This window comes from Melospiza melodia, chromosome 19 (assembly GCF_035770615.1).
Source record: "Melospiza melodia melodia isolate bMelMel2 chromosome 19, bMelMel2.pri, whole genome shotgun sequence".
Lineage (NCBI taxonomy): Eukaryota > Metazoa > Chordata > Aves > Passeriformes > Passerellidae > Melospiza > Melospiza melodia.
In genome coordinates this window covers 8,075,082-8,097,762 of record NC_086212.1, presented here as the reverse complement: position 1 = coordinate 8,097,762, position 22,681 = coordinate 8,075,082, and the positions used below count along the sequence as shown (strand labels likewise).

The 22,681-nt window shown below is 63.1% G+C and overlaps 1 protein-coding gene across 3 annotated transcripts in view; it reads left to right on the top strand.

Annotated features, from left to right (window-relative positions):
• SLC12A5 (solute carrier family 12 member 5) overlaps window positions 1–22,424 on the top strand; it is a 31,697-nt gene extending 9,273 nt beyond the window's left edge. For 2 of the 3 annotated variants that reach the window (XM_063172300.1, XM_063172298.1), the window contains exons 2-26: window positions 4,549–4,643; window positions 4,884–5,015; window positions 5,231–5,377; window positions 5,955–6,009; window positions 7,057–7,187; window positions 7,321–7,562; window positions 7,634–7,845; window positions 9,668–9,835; window positions 10,754–10,852; window positions 10,968–11,025; window positions 11,667–11,841; window positions 12,656–12,774; window positions 13,069–13,167; window positions 13,257–13,376; window positions 13,535–13,639; window positions 13,728–13,896; window positions 14,725–14,920; window positions 15,001–15,170; window positions 15,252–15,383; window positions 15,564–15,671; window positions 15,821–15,943; window positions 16,030–16,217; window positions 16,564–16,578; window positions 17,109–17,242; window positions 17,722–22,424. In XM_063172300.1, the coding sequence (XP_063028370.1) occupies window positions 4,549–4,643; window positions 4,884–5,015; window positions 5,231–5,377; window positions 5,955–6,009; window positions 7,057–7,187; window positions 7,321–7,562; window positions 7,634–7,845; window positions 9,668–9,835; window positions 10,754–10,852; window positions 10,968–11,025; window positions 11,667–11,841; window positions 12,656–12,774; window positions 13,069–13,167; window positions 13,257–13,376; window positions 13,535–13,639; window positions 13,728–13,896; window positions 14,725–14,920; window positions 15,001–15,170; window positions 15,252–15,383; window positions 15,564–15,671; window positions 15,821–15,943; window positions 16,030–16,217; window positions 16,564–16,578; window positions 17,109–17,242; window positions 17,722–17,813 (3,284 nt within the window). In that variant the 3' untranslated portion in view covers window positions 17,814–22,424. The remainder of the gene's footprint in view (window positions 1–4,548; window positions 4,644–4,883; window positions 5,016–5,230; window positions 5,378–5,954; window positions 6,010–7,056; window positions 7,188–7,320; window positions 7,563–7,633; window positions 7,846–9,667; window positions 9,836–10,753; window positions 10,853–10,967; window positions 11,026–11,666; window positions 11,842–12,655; window positions 12,775–13,068; window positions 13,168–13,256; window positions 13,377–13,534; window positions 13,640–13,727; window positions 13,897–14,724; window positions 14,921–15,000; window positions 15,171–15,251; window positions 15,384–15,563; window positions 15,672–15,820; window positions 15,944–16,029; window positions 16,218–16,563; window positions 16,579–17,108; window positions 17,243–17,721) is intronic. The other variant, XM_063172299.1, reaches the window with a different exon arrangement.
• The last annotated feature ends 257 nt before the right edge of the window (window positions 22,425–22,681 follow it).

Genomic DNA, 22,681 nt, shown 5'->3' with positions numbered 1-22,681 from the left:
TCAGCCGCAGCCCCACTGCAGGGTGCCATGCTGACACCCAGCCCCGTGGCACTGGGATGCCTGGGGAGCCCAGATCCAGCACCAGGAGCTTTGCTGGGACTTGTGTCCACGGCCATTTCCAAGGCAGGGCTTGGACTGTCGGAGAATCTGGGAAGCTGTTTAAATGCAGCCAGCCAAAACGCCTGTGCTGGAAATCCTGCGCTGCAGGGCCGGCTGATCAAAGGGAGGATAATCCTGGGTTTAGGAAGGAAGAGGATAGGTCTGAAGTAGCAGTTGGTCCAATTTGGGTCAGGCTGTGAAGGAATCCAGCCCAAAAGGCCACTGGGTGTGCTTGCTGGCTGGAGGGGGAAAACGCAGCCCTGGCATGGGGGGAGCATCCTACTCCCCCCTCCACCCCTGACCCCCACCCCTGCTCCCCTGACACGCTGCAGCTGGAGTGGCTCTGCCGTGACGCTGCCAGCACGAGCCAGCTCTGCTCTGATCATCAGTGGTCTGTGCCTCGGGGGGCTGCAAGGGCTGTGTGGCCTCTCCAAGGGTCCCCCTCGCCAGAGCAGCTGTCAGACACTCCTGTGCAGGGTAGAAGGAAGCCGGGTGGGCACGGAAGTGCCACTGCCGTAGGAATAGCTTGGCCATCCCCATCTGCCTTAGGCACCCCAGGCCAACAGCCCAGGGCCAGGCAGTGTGTGTCCAGCCAAGTCCCCTTGATAGCCGGAGGTGACAGAACAGCAGCGCGGCCTCCCTGGCCAGCAGCTCCTGCAAAACGGCAGCAGCTGGGGACATCAGCCAGGGCACGTGCTCGCCCATGTGCTCGCCGGCCTGCCGGGGTCACCCTGGGGTGCCCCTTGCTGCAGGCAGGGCCCCGGGAGCCCAGGTGTGCTGTGGCAGAAGTCAAGGTGTCCCGTGTACCTGCAGGGGAGCCCCAGGGCATCCCTAGAGCCGTGAGCGGCCATCGCGCTGCTGCTGCTGCCCCTGGGGCTGCGGGGATGGGGCGGGGGTGGCGCAGGGGATTCCGGAGCCGTCAGCAGCCCCGTGCAGGAGCGCAGACGGAGCCGCGGAGGGCTCTGAGGTCGGGGCTGCTCCTACCACGGCCCCCCTCGCCCTCTGCACCGCCCGGCAGTGCCGCAGCCCCAGTGCCCGATGTGCCTGGCTGGGGCTCGCTGTGCTCTGGATGCTGCGGAGGGCACGGGCCGTGGTCGGGTGGCAGCGTTGGCAGCAGCTGTGGTTAATTAGCCCGTGGGGGGTGGCTGCTGGGGCTACCCCAGCCAGTGCTCGGTGCCCTGCGCCGTGTAAAGCGATTAGGGAGGATTTGGGATAAGGGACATGACGCTTCCCAACCCAATTTAGGGCTAAGTAAAAAGCCATTAGAAGATCAAATTGTGGTTGGTGCTGCTGCCTGAGCCCTGCCTTGGGGGGCTCCGAGGGTGCCGTGACGTTCCTTTGGCGCTGCTGCGTTTGCTCCGGGCTGCCCCGGGCAGACAGGTTGGTGGAAGCCCTGCTGAGAGCGGGGCTGCGCGGTGCCCACAGCGGGGCTGCGGGTTCCTGCCAGCGATCCCGCTGCCAGCCCTTCCAGCCGCCGCAGCAAATTAAAAGGCCGATTCGTGTTGAGTGATCCCTGGGGAGGGGGGCGGCTGAGCGCCGGGATCGAAGCCTGGCACGGCTCGGCTCGGCTCTGCTCTGCTCTCACTGTCTCTCCCGGCTCGGCTGCCGGCCTTGGGGCTGCCAGCCCGGTCCAGCGCTCCGGCCCTGCGCTGCTCTGTCCTGGCTGCGGGGCAGGGGCAGCCCTGTGGGCGTTGCTGGCGCTGGCAGTGTCCCACGTGTCCCCAGGGCCGGGAGGCAGCGCCCCGTTTGTGGGACCCGGCCGTGGCGGTGGCAGGTGAGGGACGGGGCATTGCTGCTGCCTGCCCTGGCTGCCCCCGACTTCAGACCGCGGGTCTGAGGCAGCTGCCGGGGAGAGGCTGCACCAGCCCCGCTGCGGCAAAATGGTCTCCGTCAGGAGCAGGAGCAGGAGCGGGAGCGCTTTGTCACCTGGGACCCTGCGCCCTGGTGCTTAACTCCTTCCAGCCTGTGGGGCTGCAGCGACGTGGGAGAGTCAGAGTCTCCCCGAGCCCTGCTGCATCCTCACGCTCGCCAGCCCGGGGCCTCTCCCAGTGCTGCTCCTCGCAGCAGCATCACCCGGCGGGCGAGGGGCTCCTGCCCCGGGCAGCCCCGGCAGCCCGGCCGGTGCCAGCACGGCCCGCGGCCCCGGCGTGAGCGGCGCTGGGCAGAGCTGGGGGTGAGGGACTGAGAGCTGCGGGTGCTGTTGTGGTGCCAGGGTTGGAGCTCGGGCACCCCGGGGTGCTGCTGGCGCCTGTCGTGCGGCCGAGCAGGGCAGTCCCGGGGCTCGGGGTGCCCTGGGGCCGGGGGTCCGGCCGCTCCATCCCCCGGGCACCGGTGGGCCGGGGCGCGGGTGCCATGTGGGGCCAGCGTCCGGCTGCCTGCGCCGTTACATAAGAGCGGGAGCCGAGGCGGCCGTGGCTCGCCGTTGCCATGGAAACCTGCACGGTGATGTCGTCGGTTGGGTACCAGGCGGTGAGGCGAGGCCCCCGCGGGCTCCGCTCTCCCGGAGGGGTCCCGGAGCCTTGCCGCGTTTCCAGCACGTCTCCCTGCCAAGCTGCCCGCGTCCCCCGGTGCCACCCAGCCCCAAGGGGGAGGTGAGATCGAGCTACCCCTGCTCTTGCACCCTTCTGTCACCTCACTGGGGATGGCCACAGCATCGGCCTGGAGGGTGTCCTGTCAGCGTGGTGGATGTTTCACATCAGTGTGGTCCCCAGGGCTGGTGCGGGTGGGCAGGAGCTGTGGCGAGTGGGTGGTTGCCAGCCCACACCACTGCTGTTACTTAATGACAGCAGGGTTCAGTGGGGCTTTAGACCAAACGCAGAGCAAGGAGCGCATGAGGTTTGTGATGAGACCCATTGTGGGAGATGCAGGGCAGGCACATGGCACTGGGGCAACCTGGGGTGCTGGGTGTGTGTCCAAGGGGACTCTGGAGAGGAGCTTGTGGGTCTGGGTGTCCCAGTGGCGCTGCCATGGCCACTCCTGCACGGGAGGAGCCTGCAGGCTGTGCCTCAGTGTTTGGCTGTGCCCTCAGGGACATTGCTGCCCCGTGCTGGGGGAGCCCAGGGATGGTGGGAGTTGGGGCCAGCCCGCAGGTCCGTGTCACCTGTAGCATTTGAGGCTTCACCTCCTGGTCAGCCAGGAGCACCCTGTGTGCCAGGGAATTGCAGATGGTGAATCACTGCTGCACACGGGCTTCCAGGATCCCGAATATGAGTCAACTGGCAGGAGAATGGCGGTCTTCAGAGGACCAGGATGCTCCAAACGGTCGCAGGGTTTGTCTTGTGGCTGGCACCATGAGTGGGTGACTACACTGCTAGGGCACCATCCCTCTGCCCCAGGGCACTCATGGGCTCCATGCTGGAGGATGGTGGAGGGGGCAGTTCTCTCCCACGTCCCAAAGTGTGGAGCTGCTCTGTGACCCTGCCCGTGTGGGCAAGGTGCCCAGCAGTGCGGTGGCCACTGGCAGTGTGACTGCTCTGGCTGCAGGGCTGTGCTGCTGGGATGGGTGTGTGGCAGGGAGCCTCTCTCCCTGCACTGAGGGCTGGGACTGGCCTGGCTGCCCAGGTTTCCCCGTGCCATGGGTGCCTCCTCAGCTGCCCTGCCCAGGACTGTGTCCTTTGGCTCCTGGCCCCCATGTCCTGGTCCCTCTCTGCTCTGGATCTTCTCTTGGAGCTGTGCTGCTCCAGCAGCACCATGCTTACTGCTGCTCCATTTCCAGCTTGATTTATTTCTGCTGCTCTGCAGCTCAGCTGTTTTCATCGCTATTAAGCCAACTCCAGGTTTCTTCTGCACTAGGTCATTAATGCAGTGAGTGCCTGTGGCCCCTGTCCTGCTAGTTCTATGGGCCTGGCACTGCTGTGGGTGGCTCCACTGCCCCGGGCATCATCTGCCCTCAATGATGTCACCTCTCGCCCTGTGGTGCATGTCTGGGAGGAGGACCAGACACCTGGCCGGTGGCCCCAGTCCCAGGCACTGCGCCGGGACCATCCCCTGTGCGCCGATGCTGAGCAGCCCCGCAGTCCCGGCCCCGAGGGCAGTCCCGGCCCCGAGGGCAGTGCCAGGGCGCTCACCCACAGGTGCCGTGAGTTATTGCGGCCTTGCCGTGAGTTATTGCGGCCGTGCCTCCCGCCGGAGCTCCCCCGATGCACTCCGCTCGCCTCTCTGCGTGGATGCGCTCCGCCGGCTCCGCGTGTCGGCACGGCCGGGCGGGGCAGCGGAGCCTCCTGGGCATGGCAGCCCCTGCCTGTGCTGTGGGAGGTGATGCTGGGGGCTGCCATGCCCGCCTGGCACTGCCTGTGCTGGTCTGGGTGTGAGCGTGGTGCCCACAGCCCTGGCAGCTGTGCTGGCAGCCCCGGGCAGCTGTGGCCCCTCGCAGCAGTGACCCTGTGGGGTGGATGTTCTGCAGCTGTGGCTGGGGCAGGGGCTGCCCGACTGACTCAGTGCTCTCTGCAGGCGATGGCAATCCCAAGGAGAGCAGCCCCTTCATTAACAGCACGGACCTGGAGAAGGGCAAGGAGTATGATGGCAAGAACATGGCCCTCTTCGAGGTAGGGCATGCAGGCAGTGGGGCAGGGAGGGGGCTGAGCTAAGCAGCTGTCCCAAGCTGTCCCACAGCACCCAACCTGCACCCTGGGCACTGGGACATGCCAGAGCCTCAGGCCAGGGCTGCTGCACTGCCAAAGCCATTCCTGGAGAGGCAGGCAGTGGGGCAGCATCTGGTGAGGTCTCCTGGGGCTGGCTGGGGTCCCAGGGGACTGTTCTCACAACTCGGGATCTGCTCTCCACAGGAGGAGATGGACACCAGCCCTATGGTCTCATCCCTGCTGAGTGGACTGGCCAATTACACCAACCTGCCACAGGGCAGCCGGGAGCACGAGGAGGCTGAGAACAATGATGGAGGCAAGAAGAAGCCGGTGCAGGTGAGGACTTAGAGGGAAGGTAACTTTCCTCCCTCTCCAGCCCTTGCCTGTGTTGCGCCAGGCCCTAGACCTGGCACAGGAGAACAGGAGACCCATTGGCCTCAGCCAGGGGCAGTTTTACCCTGGGTTCCTGGTTGTTTTGTGGGAAGACTGGGATCTCTTGCTCCTCTGCCAGCCAGGCCCCTGAGCCCTGGTGACTGCTGTTCCCTCCACAGGCCCCACGGATGGGCACCTTCATGGGTGTCTACCTGCCCTGCCTTCAGAACATCTTTGGAGTCATCCTCTTCCTGCGCCTCACCTGGGTGGTGGGGATCGCTGGCATCATGGAGTCATTCTGCATGGTCTTCCTCTGCTGCTCCTGTGTGAGTTTTGGAGCCAGATAAGCCTTCACTAGCCTTGCCCATGGCCTGGGGTCACCAGTCTGGCTGGCTGGACCGTGGAGGGGTGCACTGGCTGCCAGCCCACCATGCCCTGCCCCAGCTCTGCTCCTGCCCCAGCTCTGCCCCTGCCCTAGCTCCTGCCCCACTTAGAGCAAGGAGAAGCCTTCAGCTTCCCAGAGGAATCAGCAGTGGAATGGTGCTTAAATGGTGACCCAGATCACAGCTGCCATGTAGGGGGATGTGCTGGGGGTCCCCTGATCTGGTACCAAGCAGAGAGCCATCTCACCAGGACAGTCACCCCAGGCTGGCCTTGCCCAGTGTCCTGAGCCACCCCAGCACTGCCAGCCCCTCCGAGGGCTCAGCTGTGTCAGCTGTGCTGCCAGCCAACATCCTGCCTGTCCATCCACACACACATCTATCCATTCATCCTCCCTGGGCATCCCTGCCCTGTGGCACATCTCAGCGTGGCCCCAAGAGGCCCCATGTCCTAGCATGGCCCCAGCTCTCCCTTCATTCCCCTGTCCCTCTGCTCCTGAACTCGCCGTGTTTCTTCCCGCAGACGATGCTGACGGCCATTTCCATGAGCGCTATCGCCACCAACGGTGTGGTGCCAGGTACAGCCGAGCCCCGCGGTGTGTGCGGGCAGCAGGGTGGGGTGGGATTCCCGCCGGGGCTTTTCCCACAGAGCATCCCCCGGGGCTGCCAGCCGCTCCCCAGCCTTCTGCCACCAGCCCGCGCGGGATCCCCGGGGCCCGGGGGAGCGCAGCGCTGGAGCCGCCACCCGTCCCCAAAGCCGCGAGGTGCAGATGGCAGCGAGAGCCGCCAGCCGCGGCTCCTCCCTCCGCCAGACTGGCGAGGCCGCGGGGAGCCGGGAGACACACGGCAGGAGGATGGGAGCAGGGCGTGCTGAGAGCCGGGGCTGGGAGATGGGAGATGGGAGATGGGATATGGGAGATGGGAGATGGAATATGGGATATGGGATATGGGATGGGATATGGGATGGGATATGGGATATGGGATATGGGAGATGGGAGATGGGAGATGGGATGGGATATGGGATATGGGATGGGATATGGGAGATGGGATATGGGATATGGGATATGGGATATGGGATATGGGATGGGATATGGGATGGGCTCTCCCACCGCCGGACACGGGCACGCCGCTGTGTGCGGGCTCTGCCCCGCAGGAGGCACCGTGGGCTGTGGCCGTGGGTGCCCTGGCTGCCTCCCCCAGAACATGGCAGCCCTGCAGAGCCCTGGGGAGCCGTGAGCTGCGCCAGGCTGGGCACAGCACTGACAGCCCAGCGCGGGGTGTAATTAAAGCTATTTATCATCCTGCTGCCGCAGCGGGACCATCGATCCCGGCAGCCCGGCTCTGAGGGCTCCTCTGGGAGGATGGAGCAGGGTATGGCCCAGGTCCCTGGGGCTCCAGCTCCTGTCTGGTGTCCAGGGAACACCTGTGCCGCTGGCCATTGCACCTGGCTGCTGGGCTGCTGGGGAATGACTCTGCCTGTGTGGTCACTCCTGCTGCTCTGCATCTTGCTCAGTGCTGGAGCAGGCCCGTGGCTATCCTGGCTCCAGTCTGCCCTCTGGGATACCTGGCAGGGCTGAGGGTGTCGCTGGGGTCTGGCTGGGACCCACTTTTGCTCTCTCTGACAGCGGGTGGCTCCTACTACATGATCTCACGCTCGCTGGGACCCGAGTTTGGTGGGGCTGTGGGGCTCTGCTTCTACCTGGGCACCACCTTTGCGGGTGCCATGTACATCCTGGGCACCATCGAAATCCTGCTGGTACGTACCTGCTCCTCGCCTTGTGCAGTGCCGTGGGCTCAGCTCCTGGCAGGGCAGGGGGCCTGAAGGACCTTTCTCCTGGGGCCCCTCTGCAGGCTGTTAGCCAGGTGGTGATGCCATGACTCTTTCCCAGGCCTACATCTTCCCGGCCATGGCCATCTTCAAGGCAGAGGATGCCAGCGGGGAGGCAGCTGCAATGCTCAACAACATGCGTGTGTATGGCACCTGTGTGCTGACCTGCATGGCCACCGTGGTGTTTGTGGGTGTCAAGTATGTCAACAAATTCGCCCTGGTCTTCCTGGGCTGTGTCATCCTCTCCATCCTTGCCATCTATGCTGGAGTCATCAAATCTGCCTTTGACCCACCAAGCTTCCCGTGAGTAGGGGGTCCTGCAGGGATGCAGCAGGGCTGGGGCATGCAGGTGCTGAGTGCCCTTGTGCCCCCAGGATCTGCCTCCTGGGCAACAGGACCCTCTCACGCCACGGCTTCGACCTCTGCACCAAGATGGTGATGGAGGGGAACGAGACAGTTGGCTCCAAACTCTGGGAGCTTTTCTGCACCTCCCGTTTCCTCAATGCCACCTGTGATGAGTACTTCACCATGAACAACGTCACTGAGATCGAGGGCATCCCTGGTGCTGCCAGCGGCCTCATCCAAGGTGAGCATGTGCCAACAGAGGCATGGGAACGTGGGCATGGGCATGGAGGCATGGGAATGGCAGCATGGAGAAGCAAGGGAGCTGTGGAGGGGCAGGGCTGTGCCTGCTGGGCAGCTCTGCCAACAGGGATGGTGGGTGTGCTGTGGGAGTCATGGCTCCTCAGCCATTCCAGGTGTTGTGGGGGCAAACAGGGCTGGGTCCAGGTGAGAGAGCATGTGGGAGATCCCTGCTGGGGGCTGCTCTGCTCCTGAGGCACAGGGAGCTGTGCTCATGCTGTGCTGGGCAGTGGGACACTCCTGCACTGGGTGACAGAGCAGGGCACTGCAGCCACCTGCCTGCAGTCTGTGTCAGTCAGTGGGGTGGCTCAGAATGAGGGCCGAAGGCTGGGGAGGAAGAAATCTTCCAATAAATCTTCCTCTGCTTCCTCTTGGCCTTCGGAAAGGCTGGTATTGATTTGAGGTTTTGAGAGAAGCGATCAGCCCTTGGGGCCACTTAGCTCCTGTGGCTACAGCTCTGCTGGGACAGTGACCAGGACCACAGAAAGATGCGTGAATTTGTTGGGAGGAGCCACTTATGACCTGTTTTGTGGAGATGCTGGTGTATCTGCTAGGTGCTCACGCTCTGCAGTGGGTGGCAGAGGCTGATGCTCTGTGCCACATTCAAAAAGTGTCTGCAGACCCTAATGCTGGAGTGGTTTTGGGACTCAGGAAAGCAGCAGAGCCACAAGCAGGATCAGTCACTCCTGATGGCTGCAGGGCTGCCCCAGCCATCCTGCCCTGGTGTCTGCGTGGCCACGGGCGCGGGAGGTCAGACTTAGCTGAGCACGTGGTGCTCAGGGCTGCAGCTGTGATTGATGGTGATTAGTGCAGTCACAGGGTGTTTGGGAGCCTCCCGGTGATGTTGCACTCTGAGGTCCTTTGGGTCAGATAAGGAGTTCCTGGCTGCTGGGTGGAACCTGCTCCTGTTGGCAATGGTGTTGGGGAGGGGGTGCAGACCCCCACCCACCCAGCTGGCCTCTCTCAGGCACCAGACCCTCCTGCACTGGGGGCGGTGGGACAGAGCCAGGACCCCACTCTGGGGTGGCTGGTGACAAAGGCGACCCGCCCAGCAGCATCGTAAGATGGGTGGCACAGTTTGGCCCTGGCAGAGGTGACTGGGGCTTGCTGTGCCCTAGGTGAGGGTGGGGAGAAACACAACATTTCAGGGAGGATGAGACAGGGGAGGCCAATAGGAGCTGCCAGCCCCATCTGTCACCTGTGAGCAGCCATGAAAGGGGCTCAGGGCCGGGGGCTGAGGTCTGGCTGCCCCTCTCTGCCCCCCCGGCAGTGACATGCCAAGGGCAGTTGCCTCTGCCTGCCCTGCCCGGTGCTGGCTGCTCTCCACTGCTCCAGTTTCTCCCCATGATCTGCGGCCAAAGCAGCACACGGAGGGACACTAAGCCTGTTACATCAGCCCCGCACTCATAATCCCATCAAAAACATTATCAAGTTACTTTGACACGATCCACTTCCCTTAAACCTGTGTTGATCAGCATTAATTATATTACCCTCTTAATTATTTGCTACTGCAATCCCATGTCAGCTGCTCCAGTATCTTGTGGGGACGCTGCCAACAGCAGTGTGAACCTGCTCTGGTTGCCCACCTGTGCTGCCATCCTCACCCTCTGCATGCCCGTGTGCTGCTCAGCTGGCTGCTCAGTGGGGCCGGGGAAGGGCTGGGAGAACCACACACCCCCCAGTTCCATTTCTGTGGGGCGCGGATGCTGTGCTGGGTGTGGGGGCTTGCGGGCATCTGCACTGCCCAGCCTCCTCCCTCCTCACAGAGAACCTCTGGAGCTCATACCTGACCAAGGGCGTGATCGTGGAGAAACGGGGGCTGCCCTCGGTGAGCTCCCCCGACACCCCGGTGGACATGGACCAGCCCTACGTCTTCAGCGACATGACGTCCTACTTCACCCTGCTGGTCGGCATCTACTTCCCCTCGGTGACAGGTGGGAGCCGCTCCGTGCCGCGGGCACAGCACGTGTGGCCGGGCGCGCTCCCGCACGTGTGCCACCCCCGCTCCCGGGGGTGCGTGCGGCGGTGACAGCGGCGGTGACAGCGGCGGCGCGGGGGCGGCCGGTCGCCATCGCCTCCCCCGCAGCCGCCCGCGCTCCAGATCTGTCGGTGCGGCCCGGTGCGCGCTGACGTCCCGCCGCTCCGGTATTTTTAGCTCTCCGGGGGCAGAGGAGCCCCCCCGGCCCAGCCCCGCTGCGGAGCCGAGCGGGCGCAGCCTCCGGGGCTCCCCTGCAGCTCCGCGGGGCCAGGAGCGGCGGGTGCCCCCGGCTTGCCCGGGCATGGCGAGAGCTGGAGGGTCCGGCGCTGCGGGGTCCCCGGCAGCCGCTCAGCCTCCGGTGCCGTCCCCCTGCCGCTGTTCACCGGTGCCGGTGCGTGCAGGATGCCGGTGTGCCGGTGCCGCGGCTCTGGGGTCCTGCCCCGGCACGGGTCATCCCCCGGGCTGAGCTGATCCCGCCCGTGCAGCCGTGTCCCTGCGCGACCTCCTGCCCTCCCCGAGCAACGTCGGGGCTGGACCCTGTCCCTGCCCCTGCGGCAGCCACCGTCCCTGCTTGAGCTAATTAAGGGCTAATGAGACAAGGCACTTGAGAGCTTTCGAGCCTAATCCTTGAGTGGCCTCAGGCTGCGGTTTGGGGTAGGGGGGGAAGTGTTGGAGGGGGGGTGAGAGGAGCAGGCTGGGTACCCCAAGCCGCAGCAGCGCCTTCTCCCCCGTCCATCATGGCTGCTTCCCATCCTGGTGCGCACCGAGCCGTGTCCTGCTGTGCCCAGGGCTCACACGGTGCCTGGCATGAGGGTATCTGGGACACGTATGGGCTGTAGCTCTGCTCCCCTGACCCCATCCCCTCTTTTCCCAGGCATCATGGCTGGCTCCAACCGCTCGGGAGACCTGCGGGATGCCCAGAAGTCCATCCCCACGGGCACCATCCTGGCCATTGCCACCACCTCTGCGGTCTGTATCCTTCAGGGCTGTGGGTGGGTGGGCTCTGCAGGGCAGATCAGCTCGGGTGCTTCGCTGGGCTGGGCAGGCAGGACTCGGCATCCTCCTGGCTCTCCTTGACTACCTGGCAGATATCAGCTCTGTTGTCCTCTTTGGAGCCTGCATCGAGGGGGTCGTCCTGCGTGACAAGTGAGTGTCCCAAGGCCATGGGGGGCATGGAGAGAGTATGGCAGCCCTCCAGAACAGGCTGGGGCAGGGGCAGCCCCAGGGCCAGGCAGAGGTGGGGGGAAGGTGCAACCATGACACACCGGGCAGACGTGGGGGCATTGAGGGGCTCGTGGGTGTAACCAGGCAGGGGGGATGGAGCTTGTAACCAGCGCTGGGGGCTTGTATGCATCCCAACCATCCGTGTTTGCTGCATTCCTCCCCCTCCGGGGCTGCAGGCAGCCACTTGTTTGTCAACAGGCAGGGCTGCCTGTGCTCCTGCTTATCTGGGGCAGCCCTGCTCACCGCACGTGGCAGGTGACACTTCTGGGTCGCCAGCACCAACACAAACAGGATCCAACTGCATGCATCATCATTGCCCCCCCGGCACAGGGATGAGGAGTGCTGTCCCACACCTGCCCTTTTCCTTTGCAACGATAATGGGTGCAGGGATGAGGACAGACCCCTGGCAACCTCTGAGCCTGCTCCATTGCTCACCCTTTGAGTCAATTCCCAGTTGTGTCACATCCCCCCAGAGTGGTGCTGTTGTGGGGGGCTGGGTTGTGCCACTGTGGGGCTGGTGCTCGGTCATGGGCTGGAGCTGCAGGTGATGCTGATCCCCGCAGGTTTGGTGAGGCTGTCAATGGGAACCTGGTGGTTGGCACCCTGGCGTGGCCGTCCCCGTGGGTCATTGTCATTGGCTCCTTCTTCTCCACCTGCGGGGCGGGGTTGCAGAGTCTCACCGGAGCCCCCCGCCTCCTGCAAGCCATCTCCAGGGATGGGATCGTTCCCTTCCTCAGGGTAGGTGACCCCCGAGTCCGGTGCTTCCCCACCCTGAGCGCCCACTGTGGGACCCCACCCTGCCTCCCCCCGGCGCCGTCGGTGCCGGAGCAGCCCCACATCCCTGCCCTCGTCCCGCCGGTACCGGCACCGTCACGGCGGTGGGCGGCCGTGGTGGCTCTGGCTGCGGTGTCGGTGGGAGGAGAGTGTCGGGAAAGGTCAGAATTCCCTCCCCCCCGCTGCCGTGCCGCTTCATATTTTATCTGCTCTCTGAAGACGCGTTCCCACAACCTCATCTCTCCAAATCCAACCCGACAGCTCCCCCCAGGGAAGAGCGGGCTAATTTTATCCTCCCTCCTTCTCCTTGCCAGCCCCAGCCCGAGCTCTCGCTCGCACCGCCCGCACCCTCTAATGCGTCCGGACACGCGCCCCCGGCCCCCTCCCCGCTCCGCCCGCAGCCGCAGGAGGGGCCGCTGTCCCCCGGCTGTGTGTCCGTCCCGAGCACGGGGTGCCCGGCTCTGCGCGGCCGTGGCCAGGCTGGGAGCTGGGGCTCGTCCCTGCTGGGGTACGGGGGCTGCTGTGCAGGGTGTGGGGAGAGCCACGGGATGTGCCGGGAACGGGACTGTTCTGCCAGCAGGAGCCAGCGCTGGGAATGCTTTCCTGGCAGATCCCAATGGGATATGTGCCAGCTCACGGCACCCAGTGTTCCCAGTCCCTGCTCCTGCCAGGGCTGGGTGTATGGGAAGCTCCAGTCCCATCGGGCTGCACTGAGTGCCCTTGCCCAGGGCTGCAGGGCACCGCAGAGCCTGACACGCCCCTCTCGCCCCATTTCCAGGTCTTTGGCCATGGCAAAGCCAACGGGGAGCCGACATGGGCCCTGCTGCTCACAGCCTGCATCTGCGAGATCGGGATCCTGATCGCCTCCCTGGACGAGGTGGCTCCCATCCTCTCCATGTAGGCAGCGTGCTGTCGACCCGCCCCTTCACAACAGCGGGTGGCGTGTGTGGGTCTCTGCTCCGCGGGGGAGGGGGGAATGCACCTGCTGCCCTGGCCCCTGCCCTGGATGAGGGGGGCCCTGAAGGAACTCTGGGCTCACATCTTGGCCAGCATTGAGGCTTGGTTTGTCCATGGCACTGCTTCTGTATCTATCAGCAGGGCATGCTCCAGTATTGGCCACCACGGGGCCAGGAGATGTGGAGACTTCAATCCCTCACACTGCACCCACTCAGCCCCTGCTCTCTCCTGCAGGTTCTTCCTCATGTGCTACATGTTTGTGAACCTGGCGTGTGCGGTGCAGACGCTGCTGCGGACGCCCAACTGGCGGCCCCGCTTCCGCTACTACCACTGGTGAGCCGGCGGGACGGGGCAGCACAGGGACACCCAGGACACCCTGCTGGGGGCCCCAGGGCAGGCTGACAGCTCTGTGCCCTCTGCAGGACCCTGTCCTTCCTGGGCATGAGCCTCTGCCTGGCGCTGATGTTCATCTGCTCCTGGTACTACGCGCTGGTGGCCATGCTGATCGCTGGCCTCATCTACAAGTACATCGAGTACCGCGGGTAAGGGAGGCCATGGTGTGCAGCTCCTGTCCTGGCCAGCCCCCATGGCCATGTGGCCTCTCAGTGTGGCTGCTGGGCTCCCCAGGGTGCTCCAGGGTGCCAGCATGGTGCTCTGTACCAGAGCCACGGGCATCCCTTATGTGCTGTGGTTCCTGCAGGGCGGAGAAGGAGTGGGGTGATGGGATCCGGGGCCTGTCCCTGAGTGCAGCCCGCTATGCCCTGCTGCGGCTGGAGGAAGGGCCCCCACACACCAAAAACTGGAGGTGAGGCTGAGCAGGGAGATGGGCACCTCAGGGTTCCAGGGCAGGGATGAGCTGGGTGTGGGCACTGACTGCAGGACCTTCCTTCCAGGCCGCAGCTGCTGGTCCTGGTCCGTGGGGATCAGGAGCAGAACGTGGTGCACCCGCAGCTCCTGTCCTTCACCTCGCAGCTCAAGGCTGGGAAGGGCCTCACTATCGTGGCCTCAGTGTTAGAAGGGACCTTCCTGGACAACCACCCTCAGGCACAGAGGGCAGAGGAGGTGAGAGCTGCCTGCACTGGGACAGGCTGTGCCAACAGTAGGTCCCCAGGTGCCCAGGGTTGTTTCTGCTCCATGGCCAGGGCTGGTGGCCCCGGGATGGCCCAGAGAGCTTTCAGTGGCATCAGGCAGAGCCTGAGGACTCCATGCTTCACTGGTGCTCACAGTACCACAGGGACCTCCTCTTCCCCTCCAAGACAGCAGAGATGCTGGCACCAGCCAAGCACTGGTCCCAGTCTTGGCCAGGACTTGGCACAGCTGCTGGGCTGAGCAGACTCCTCAGCCTCAACCCTTGCCACAGACTCTGTGGCCCTGGTGCCAGGCAAGGTGGGAGATGAGCCTTTCCCTGCCAGAGTGAGAGCACTCCCCACCCCCCTGCACCCGCGGGGCGGCACATTAATGAGATTAGGCCCTTGGAAGCAAACAGTTTCTCTCCCATGCAGACATGTTATAATTTCTCTGAGTAAATAACTCTAATTGCTGCTCTGCCACCTGTCAGAGCCCTGGCACAAGGACACCCTCCACTCCGCACGGTGCAGAGCTGTGTGCCAGCTCTGTGCTCCGCTGGGTATCACCCCTCTGGCCTGGAGCCACTGGCCTGCCATGGGGCACAGAGACCCTGTGAGGATCTGCACCCCACAGCCTGCACCCTGCACCTCACAGCCCTGTACCCCATACTCTGCACCCCCATTCTTTACCCTGTACCCCACATCCTGCACCCTGTACCTCATCTGGCCTGGGCTGGGCCACTGCTGGGCCTGGCAGCTGCTGTGCCCATGGTCCATGCCATCCCTGAGGCCCTGGTATCTCTGACTTCCTTCTCCCTTGCAGTCCATCCGGCGCCTGATGGAGGCAGAGAAGGTGAAGGGCTTTTGTCAGGTGGTGATCTCCTCCAACCTGCGGGATGGCATGTCCCACCTCATCCAGTCCAGCGGGCTGGGGGGGCTGCAGCACAACACAGTGCTGGTGGGCTGGCCCCGCAGCTGGCGCCAGAAGGAGGACCACCAGACCTGGAGGAACTTCATTGGTAGGCACCGTGGAGGGTGGGCACTGCTGGGCCTGGGGGGCTGCAGGCTGCCCTGGCTGACGTGGCCCTTCCCCTCCCAGAGCTGGTGCGAGAGACCACAGCTGGGCATCTGGCCTTGCTGGTGGCCAAGAATGTTGCCATGTTTCCGGGCAACCAGGAGCGGTTCTCGGAGGGCCACATCGACGTCTGGTGGATTGTCCACGATGGGGGGATGCTGATGCTGCTGCCCTTCCTCCTGCGGCAGCACAAGGTAGGCTGGGCCCTGCAGGGCTGGGCTGGGGCTGTCCCTGTCCCTGTGGAGCCGTGGCCAAGCCTCCCCCATCCCTTGCAGGTGTGGCGTAAGTGCAAGATGCGCATCTTCACGGTGGCACAGATGGATGACAACAGCATCCAGATGAAGAAGGACCTGACCACGTTCCTGTACCACCTGCGCATCACCGCAGAGGTGGAGGTGGTGGAGATGGTGAGTGCTGGGACGGGGCACGTGCTGCAGTCAGGGATGCTGTGCATGGGAGCCAGACAGAGCCTGGCGTGGGGCACACGGCACCCTGGGGGGACACAGCACCACGGGGACATGCTGGGCCATGCTGGGAGCAGGTAGTGCAGCTAACCCTGCCCCAAATTTCTTCTGTTCTCCCAACAGCATGAGAGTGACATCTCTGCTTACACCTATGAGAAGACTCTGGTGATGGAGCAGCGTTCCCAGATCCTCAAACAAATGCACCTCACCAAGAATGAGCGGGAGCGGGAGGTGAGCCTGCAGGACAGGCTGGGTGGGCTCTGACCCCTGTGGTGGCTCTGATGTGATCTTAGTGTGCTCATCCTGATGGGCTTCAGGCTAGGCTCTGCCCAGCCAAGCCCTCTTGTGCCCAACTCCCTTGGCTGATCCCTCCCACACAGATCCAGAGCATCACGGATGAGTCCCGTGGCTCCATCCGGCGCAAGAACCCGGCCAACACCCGCCTGCGCCTGAACGTCCCCGAGGAGCAGGCTGCTGACGGCGAGGAGAAGCCAGAGGAGGAGGTGAGGGGCTGTACCAAGACATGGCCAGGCAGGGAGCTAGCCCCAGGCCCCACGCCCTGCCCACCATTCCCCTCTTCCCTCTGCAGGTCCAACTAATCCACGACAAGAACGCCACCACCTTCTCCAGCAGCTCTCAGTCTCCTGGTGATGAGGTGGAGGCAGCCCCTGAGAAGGTGCATCTCACCTGGACCAAGGAGAAGTCCGTTGCTGAGAAGAACAAGAGCAAGAGCCCTGTCAGCCCTGAGGGCATCAAAGACTTCTTCAGCATGAAGCCGTACGGCCCCCCATGCTGCCACCTTGTCCCACCCGTGCCCTGTGACCCTGGCTGTCCCTGCCTGTCCCAGCTGGGGGGTGCAGGCAGGGCCTCGGCAGCACCAGCTTGATCCTTGCCCTGAGGAGTGGTCAGGCAGCCTGGGTGCTCTGAGCGTGCCCTTGCAGAGGGGCTGGGGGCAGGTGGGGAGGGGTCCCTGTGTAGAACTGTGCTGGCAAGGAATGGGCTGCCCAGGCTGGGTGTGCTGTGGGGAGTGAGGGTACCCACCTGGTGTTCACCACATTTCTCTCTCTCTCTTTCTCTCTCTCCCTTTCTCTCTCTCTCTCCGACCCCATCACGCTCCTGGCAGGGAGTGGGAGAACCTGTAAGTCTGGGTTTGGCTGGGCGCCGGGGCTGGGGTGGAGGGAGCTGGGTTGTGCTCATGGGGCAGCACGATGGGAGCCATGGGGGTTGCCCCTGTGCAGGAGGGCGGCTCAGTGAGCCGTGACAGCTGCACTGCCAGACAGCTCACCCGGGCAGCTCTGGCTGCCAGCCCCGTGCACCGTGCACTGCCCGTGCCACACGCTCCTCAGCTGCCCTGCTATGCTGCCAGCAGCTCCCTGCAGGCCTGGGCTCGGGCACCCACGATGACACTCATGCTGCCTGCTCCTGCTCGCTCCCATACAGCCTGGCCCCAAGCAGCCGTGGTTGTCACTGCCCATGGGCCCTGCAGCTCATGGCCACCAGTGCAGGCTCAGAGTCACCAGCGCAGTGCCTGGCAAAGCTTGCTGCACCCTGAGTTTGTGCTGCACTGCCCGAGGGCGGGAGGCCAGCGTGCCCTGTGGCTCCCTGGGCCTGGTGTGGGCTGGAGGCTGACCCTGCCTGTCCCGTGCCCACACGAGCTGTCGCCCACAGGAACCAGTCCAACGTGAGGAGGATGCACACGGCTGTGAGGCTCAATGAGGTGATTGTGAAGAAGTCCCAGGATGCCAAGCTGGTCCTGCTGAACATGCCAGGGCCTCCCCGTAACCGGAAAGGGGATGAGAACTGTATCCTTCCTGTGGGGCCACTCATCAGAACCCCTCTATGGCAGGGGAACCAGGGACCATATCTTCCCCAAAACTGGTGGGTCTTTTAGGCGAGTGCCAAGAGGCACAGGTCAGTTCCTGAGCTTGGACCCCCCCACACCTCCTGCTCCTGGCTGGGTCCAGCAGCTGTCATTGGCTCCAGCACGTGATGGGTGGTGGGAGCACATGACACTGCACCTACACCATGAATGCAGTGGCCCATGACAGGGGCTCGGGTAGAGGTCTGTGGGGCTCAGCCATCTGCTGGCTCAGTCACCATCCCCATGGCACCAGCACGGGTGGGCTTCCCTGGCCCCTTGGCTTGGGACTGACCCCTCCAGCTCCTGGCTCTGCTGTGGAGATGTCAGTGCTGCAGGCTCATCTGCGGCTGGGCAGGGATGGCACAGGGCTGTCCCTACGTTCCCCAAGTGTGAAGTTTGTCCTCCTTGACGGCTATGCAGACATGGAGTTCCTGGAGGTGCTGACGGAGCATCTGGACAGAGTGCTCCTGGTGCGTGGTGGGGGCCGGGAGGTCATCACCATCTACTCCTGAAAGACGGCGCGAGAGAGGTTTGTCTGCACACGGAGAGCCCCGCCACCCCTTTGCACCGCGCTCCCGGAGGGGAGGAGGGAAGGCCGGATGGCAGCCGGTGCGCAGAACCTTCTCCTGGCTTTGGCCGTGCCCCTGATCTCTCCATTCGAACTGCAGCACCAGATCTTCCGGGAGCATCCAGCACCAGAGCAGCTGTTCCTCATTGCAACACCACAGCACTGCTGTCCTTGTTTATATATAAATATATACAGTGAACCGCGGACTGAGCACCAGAGCTCGGCGCTGCCGCCGCCGCCCGCCCGCCCTGGCAGGGCCAGCCCCGCCGCCAGCCCCAGCACTGCCGCTGCAACCCCTGCCGGGCCGGAGGGCGGCTGTGCCGAGACGGACCTTGGCCCCACCGTGCTGCTACTCCTGCACAGACTCGGCTGGACGCGCCCGTGCCCTGTGCCCCGTGCCCGCCGCCTGCCCCGCGCCTCCCTCGGGGCCCTGCGAGGAGAGAGAGGCCTGCAGCACCACGCTCCGCTCGCCGGGCGCTCCCGTCCCCACCTCCGGTACTGCTCCCCCGCTGCCCCTCACCGCCACGGGCCCGGACAGCCCCAGCTCGCCGCTGCCTCGGCACCGATGTCTCTGGAAACCGCGGGCTGAGCTTGTGGAGATGCAGCACGATGGTTTGGAGGAGGCAGAGGGTGGGGGGCGGCTGTGCGGGCTCAGGTGCTGGAGCGCAGCAAGGCCGTGAGAGCACAGGAGCCCTGACCTAGGGTGGCTGGGGGTGCTCCCCGTTCCCCCTGCCTGACCCCAGGCTCTCTGTTCCCTGGGGCTTGCGCAGGAACCGCGGTGTGGAGCTGCGGTGTTGGGAGCCGCACAGGAGCCCTGCCGTGTGAGCGGGAGCTGGGCACCCCCGAGGCGCCAGTGCCTGCTCTGGCCTGGCACAGGGGTGTCCCGGACCCCCACCCTACTCCCCCGCCGCACTAAACTGGGGGCTCTCAGGGCCCAGCACCTGCACATGTGTCTGGGTCCCCCCTGTGCCACTCCCTGCTGCTCCCCAGGGCTTTGCTGCTAACCCAGCCCTGGCCGCGGCCCCAGGCAGTCGCAGATGCTGCCGGGGGCTGTAGGACAGTCTGGATCTGTGTGTATTTTTAACATATGCAAAGGCTGTTTGCTGATATGACCAGCAAGACGTCCCAGTGAGGGGGGGGCTGCAGGGGTCCCACTGTCCCCCCGGCATCTTGACACTCCCTCACCCGGCTGGCCAGGGCAGCCCCGGCACGGCCCCAGCCGAGAGCCCCCCGGGGCAGATCAAACACCTCTTATCTTTGGCAGCAGCTGCAGGGTCGCCCCCGCCGCCGTCCACCCCCCCGCCCCCCTCCCCAGCATCTCTCACAGAAGAGAAACTGAGGCGCTTTTAACAAATGTGAACGGTTCCAGGAACCACGCAGGAAGCGGTGCGAGGGCAGCAGGGTGCCGCTGGCGCCCGCCCCAGCCCCATGTACATAGTGTACATAATACAGTACGTGTATTTTTAAAGTGATCATATTTATGTTAATAGAACCAGATGAAGTCTATATATAGAGATCTATATCTATTCTGAGAGATGCAGGGCTCTGCTAGCACCAGGCCGCAGGGACGGGGAGCTGAGCCGGGCTGCTCCTGCACAAACCAGGAGCCCATCCGTCGCACTGAGCGCTCCAGAGTGGTGGTGGAGGCTGCAGCCTTCCTCGGCCACCAGCAGCCCCTGGGAAAGGGCCAGGTCGCAGGTTTATTCTCTTCTCAATTTAGCTTCTTAAGAGTTTTCAGGGAAAAGAAGTCACAGACTTTTCTGAACTTGTTTCACAGCAGATTTGAGCTTCCACTCAAAGTGCAGCCTGCTAAGAGTTGCCCTCTCCCGGCAGCGCTGGCGGCTTTGTGCCAGCCTGGGCCCTGGGGCAGCGCTTTGTCCCTGGCCAGAGCTGAGCCCCTGTGCTGAAGCACTCGCCCCCTCAGCCCCTCCAGATGCTCCCCCCAGCGCTGCTGTGCCCCGAGCAGGGGCAGGGGGAGCGGGTGCTGCTCCAGCATCCCCACGGGTGTCCATCCAGGCAGCAGCTGCCTCCTGCCTGGCACGGGCAGCCCTGACTGCTCCCAGCTCCCTGCCCACCCCACCCCCTGCCAGCCTTGGCTCCTGCCTCCCTGAGAACAGGAAACACCCCTGCACCGGCCACTCCAGCCCCTGCTCCCTATAGAGCTCCTCTACTCCAGGTCCAGGCCAAAGCTATTTGGGGATGCTTGGATAGAAAGCAGTGGGTTTTTTGATGTTGGATTTTTTTTTGTTGTTGTAAGATACTACTTGGACACGCTCCTAGACCAAAACCAAGCCCCAGCTGCACATCTGTGCCTGCTCATACCTTGCTCCTACATTTCCATCACTCCCGAAGTGCCTCCCTTCTCTCCAGGAGCAGTCCCAGTCACAGCCAGACTTTCTGCCAGGGTACCTTGGTGGCCTGTGTGGCTGCAGGTCTGTGCCACAGACGCTGCTGTGGAAGCTGCTCCCACAGGCATGGGGAGCTCAGCATTTACAGGGGGACTGTCAGGCTGGGCTGAGACCTGGCTTCAGCACAGGAGCTCAGGGCTGACGAGTGGTGCAGATGCACAGGGTAGCACTTTCTGGTCCTGCTGCTGCCTCAGCAGCCCAGGAGCTGTGAGAAGAGCAGTAGGGGTCTGCAAGTGAAAAGTTCCTTTAAGTTTTGGGAAGGGCAGCCCATGGGAACCAGCATTTGCCAGTGTCTAGCTGCTCTGCCCCTTGGAGCTGGCCCTGTACCACCACACACAAGCTCACTGGCTGTTTCCAGCCTCCCAAAATTATTTGAGGCACTTCAGCAGCAGCGGGGGAGGCACAGCAGCCTGCCCACACAGCTCATGTGTTAGCACCATGTTGTTGGGCCTCGAGCACTTGCCAGCTGCTCTGCCTCTTCACAAGATGCCACTCACTCCCTGCAGTTGCCCTCTAATTGCAGTTTGGCTGCTGCGCCCTGTGCTGCTGGGCCTGAGGCAGCGAGCACGGTCCCCTCCTGCCCTGGCACATGGCAGAGGGCAGGGACAGGTTATGCACAGCCTCTGCTGAGCCTGCAGACAGCAGCCACCCTCACAGCGCCAGGTGAGAGGCTCCTCTGTTGGCTGCAGGTACAGGGCAGCCAGGAATGACATTTGCAGAGCAGTGGTGAGAGCAGCCAGGGCACACTTCTGACAGGTTTGCTTCATCCCCCAGCATCACCGGTGGATCCCATTCCCCTCAGCATCACTTCACCCGGACGGCAAAGCCGTGGTCCCGGCTCCCCCAGGGAGCAGGAAGGCCATTCCTTTCCATCACTACTGCTGAAAAAAGGCATTCTCCTTCCCCATCCTTCAGCAAGAGCAGGGGCACAGCTCTGGACAGAGTCAGGCTGCTCCCACACCCCTGCCAGGCAGTTTGGCTGTGGCAAGACAAGGAGCTGGTTTCCACAGCGTGTCCCCTCGCTGTCGGCTGGAGAGGGCCAGTTTTAGCAGACAGCACTGCATGTTAGTTTACAAACCCAGCCCTGCACGTTTGGCCTCTGTGAGTGTTCAGTTTCCCCATGGAGCACCCTTCTGCCGCTCCACCGTGGTGAAGACAGTGTCCTCCTCTGGTACACATGCAAGTTCCTCCTTGGCACATGCGCAGACACGGTCCGGTTTTTGTTCCTGACAGGAAGGTCTTGACCCCCCAGTTTGTTTTACAGGCAGGCTGCTGCAGGAGCAGCACTGAGCAGCACAACCCACGGGAGGGTGGGCTGGAGCGTGGCCACAGCTGGCAGGGAGTGCTCGGCCAGCACTCAGCGCTGGTGGCAGTGCTCCAGTCCCTGCTGCAAGAGGGCCGAGCAGTCCTGGCCCCTGAGTGGCAGTGGGCAGCTCAGGTCACTGTGGAGGGCAGCTCAGGTTGCTGTGGCCACCACACAACACAGGCAGCAAGCCTCAGGGCAGCAGGGACAGGAGGCACAGGCAGCATCCAGCCTGGGCAGATGCTGGTCCGTGGCTGGATGAGAAGGACAAGAGACTGCACAAGGGCAAGAGTTGCACTAGAAGAGTCAAGACCCTCCTCTGTGTAGCAGGACTAAAAACTAGCAGAAAGACCGAAAGGTCTGAGATCTGCTGGTTACAACACTTTCTGTGCTACATGTGCAATATATTTGTTATGAATGTTATCACAAAGTCGGTTCATTCAATACTCTTTTAATCACTGTAGCTAGATGTTCTCTGTCCATTCAAGTGACTTTTATTCGAGTGCAATATTTCAATAGACATGTAGTGACCTAGAATGCTTTGTGTTTTAGAGAATCTGTGTGCAGAGCAATGCAATTAAGTTTAAAACCTTGTAAATAAAACAGGTTGCAAACCAAAAAAAAAAAAACCCCAATAGGCTTGCATTTAATTTCTGTGTGTGTTTCAGTGTTGTGCATTAGGCCGCCTCGGTGCAGACCCTGTGTTCTCTGTGCAGGTGTTCATGGAGGAGTGGCTCCTCAGCTGTTGAATGCTCCCTGTTACTGCTTTACTGCTTTACCTGTATTCATTTTTCTAGACTCCTGTCTGCACAAAATGCAATAAATGATTTTATTACACCCTTCACTACTTGCACGGGGACTTTTCACTTGCTTCCAGGTCTCCACAGCTATTTTGCACCATTTCCATAACATGGAGCAAGCCCTGACAGGGTGCAGATTGCAGAGGAAGCAAAGCACGAGGAGAGGAACAGCCTCTCCAAAGGGATGCAGTTCCCACATTTCTCCTCAGAAAGATTTCTGGTCACCCCACCAGAAGTGCTCTACCTGGCTGCAGGATTGTAGAGGTGGAGAAGGGGATCTAACAGGAGGAGAGACAGCAGC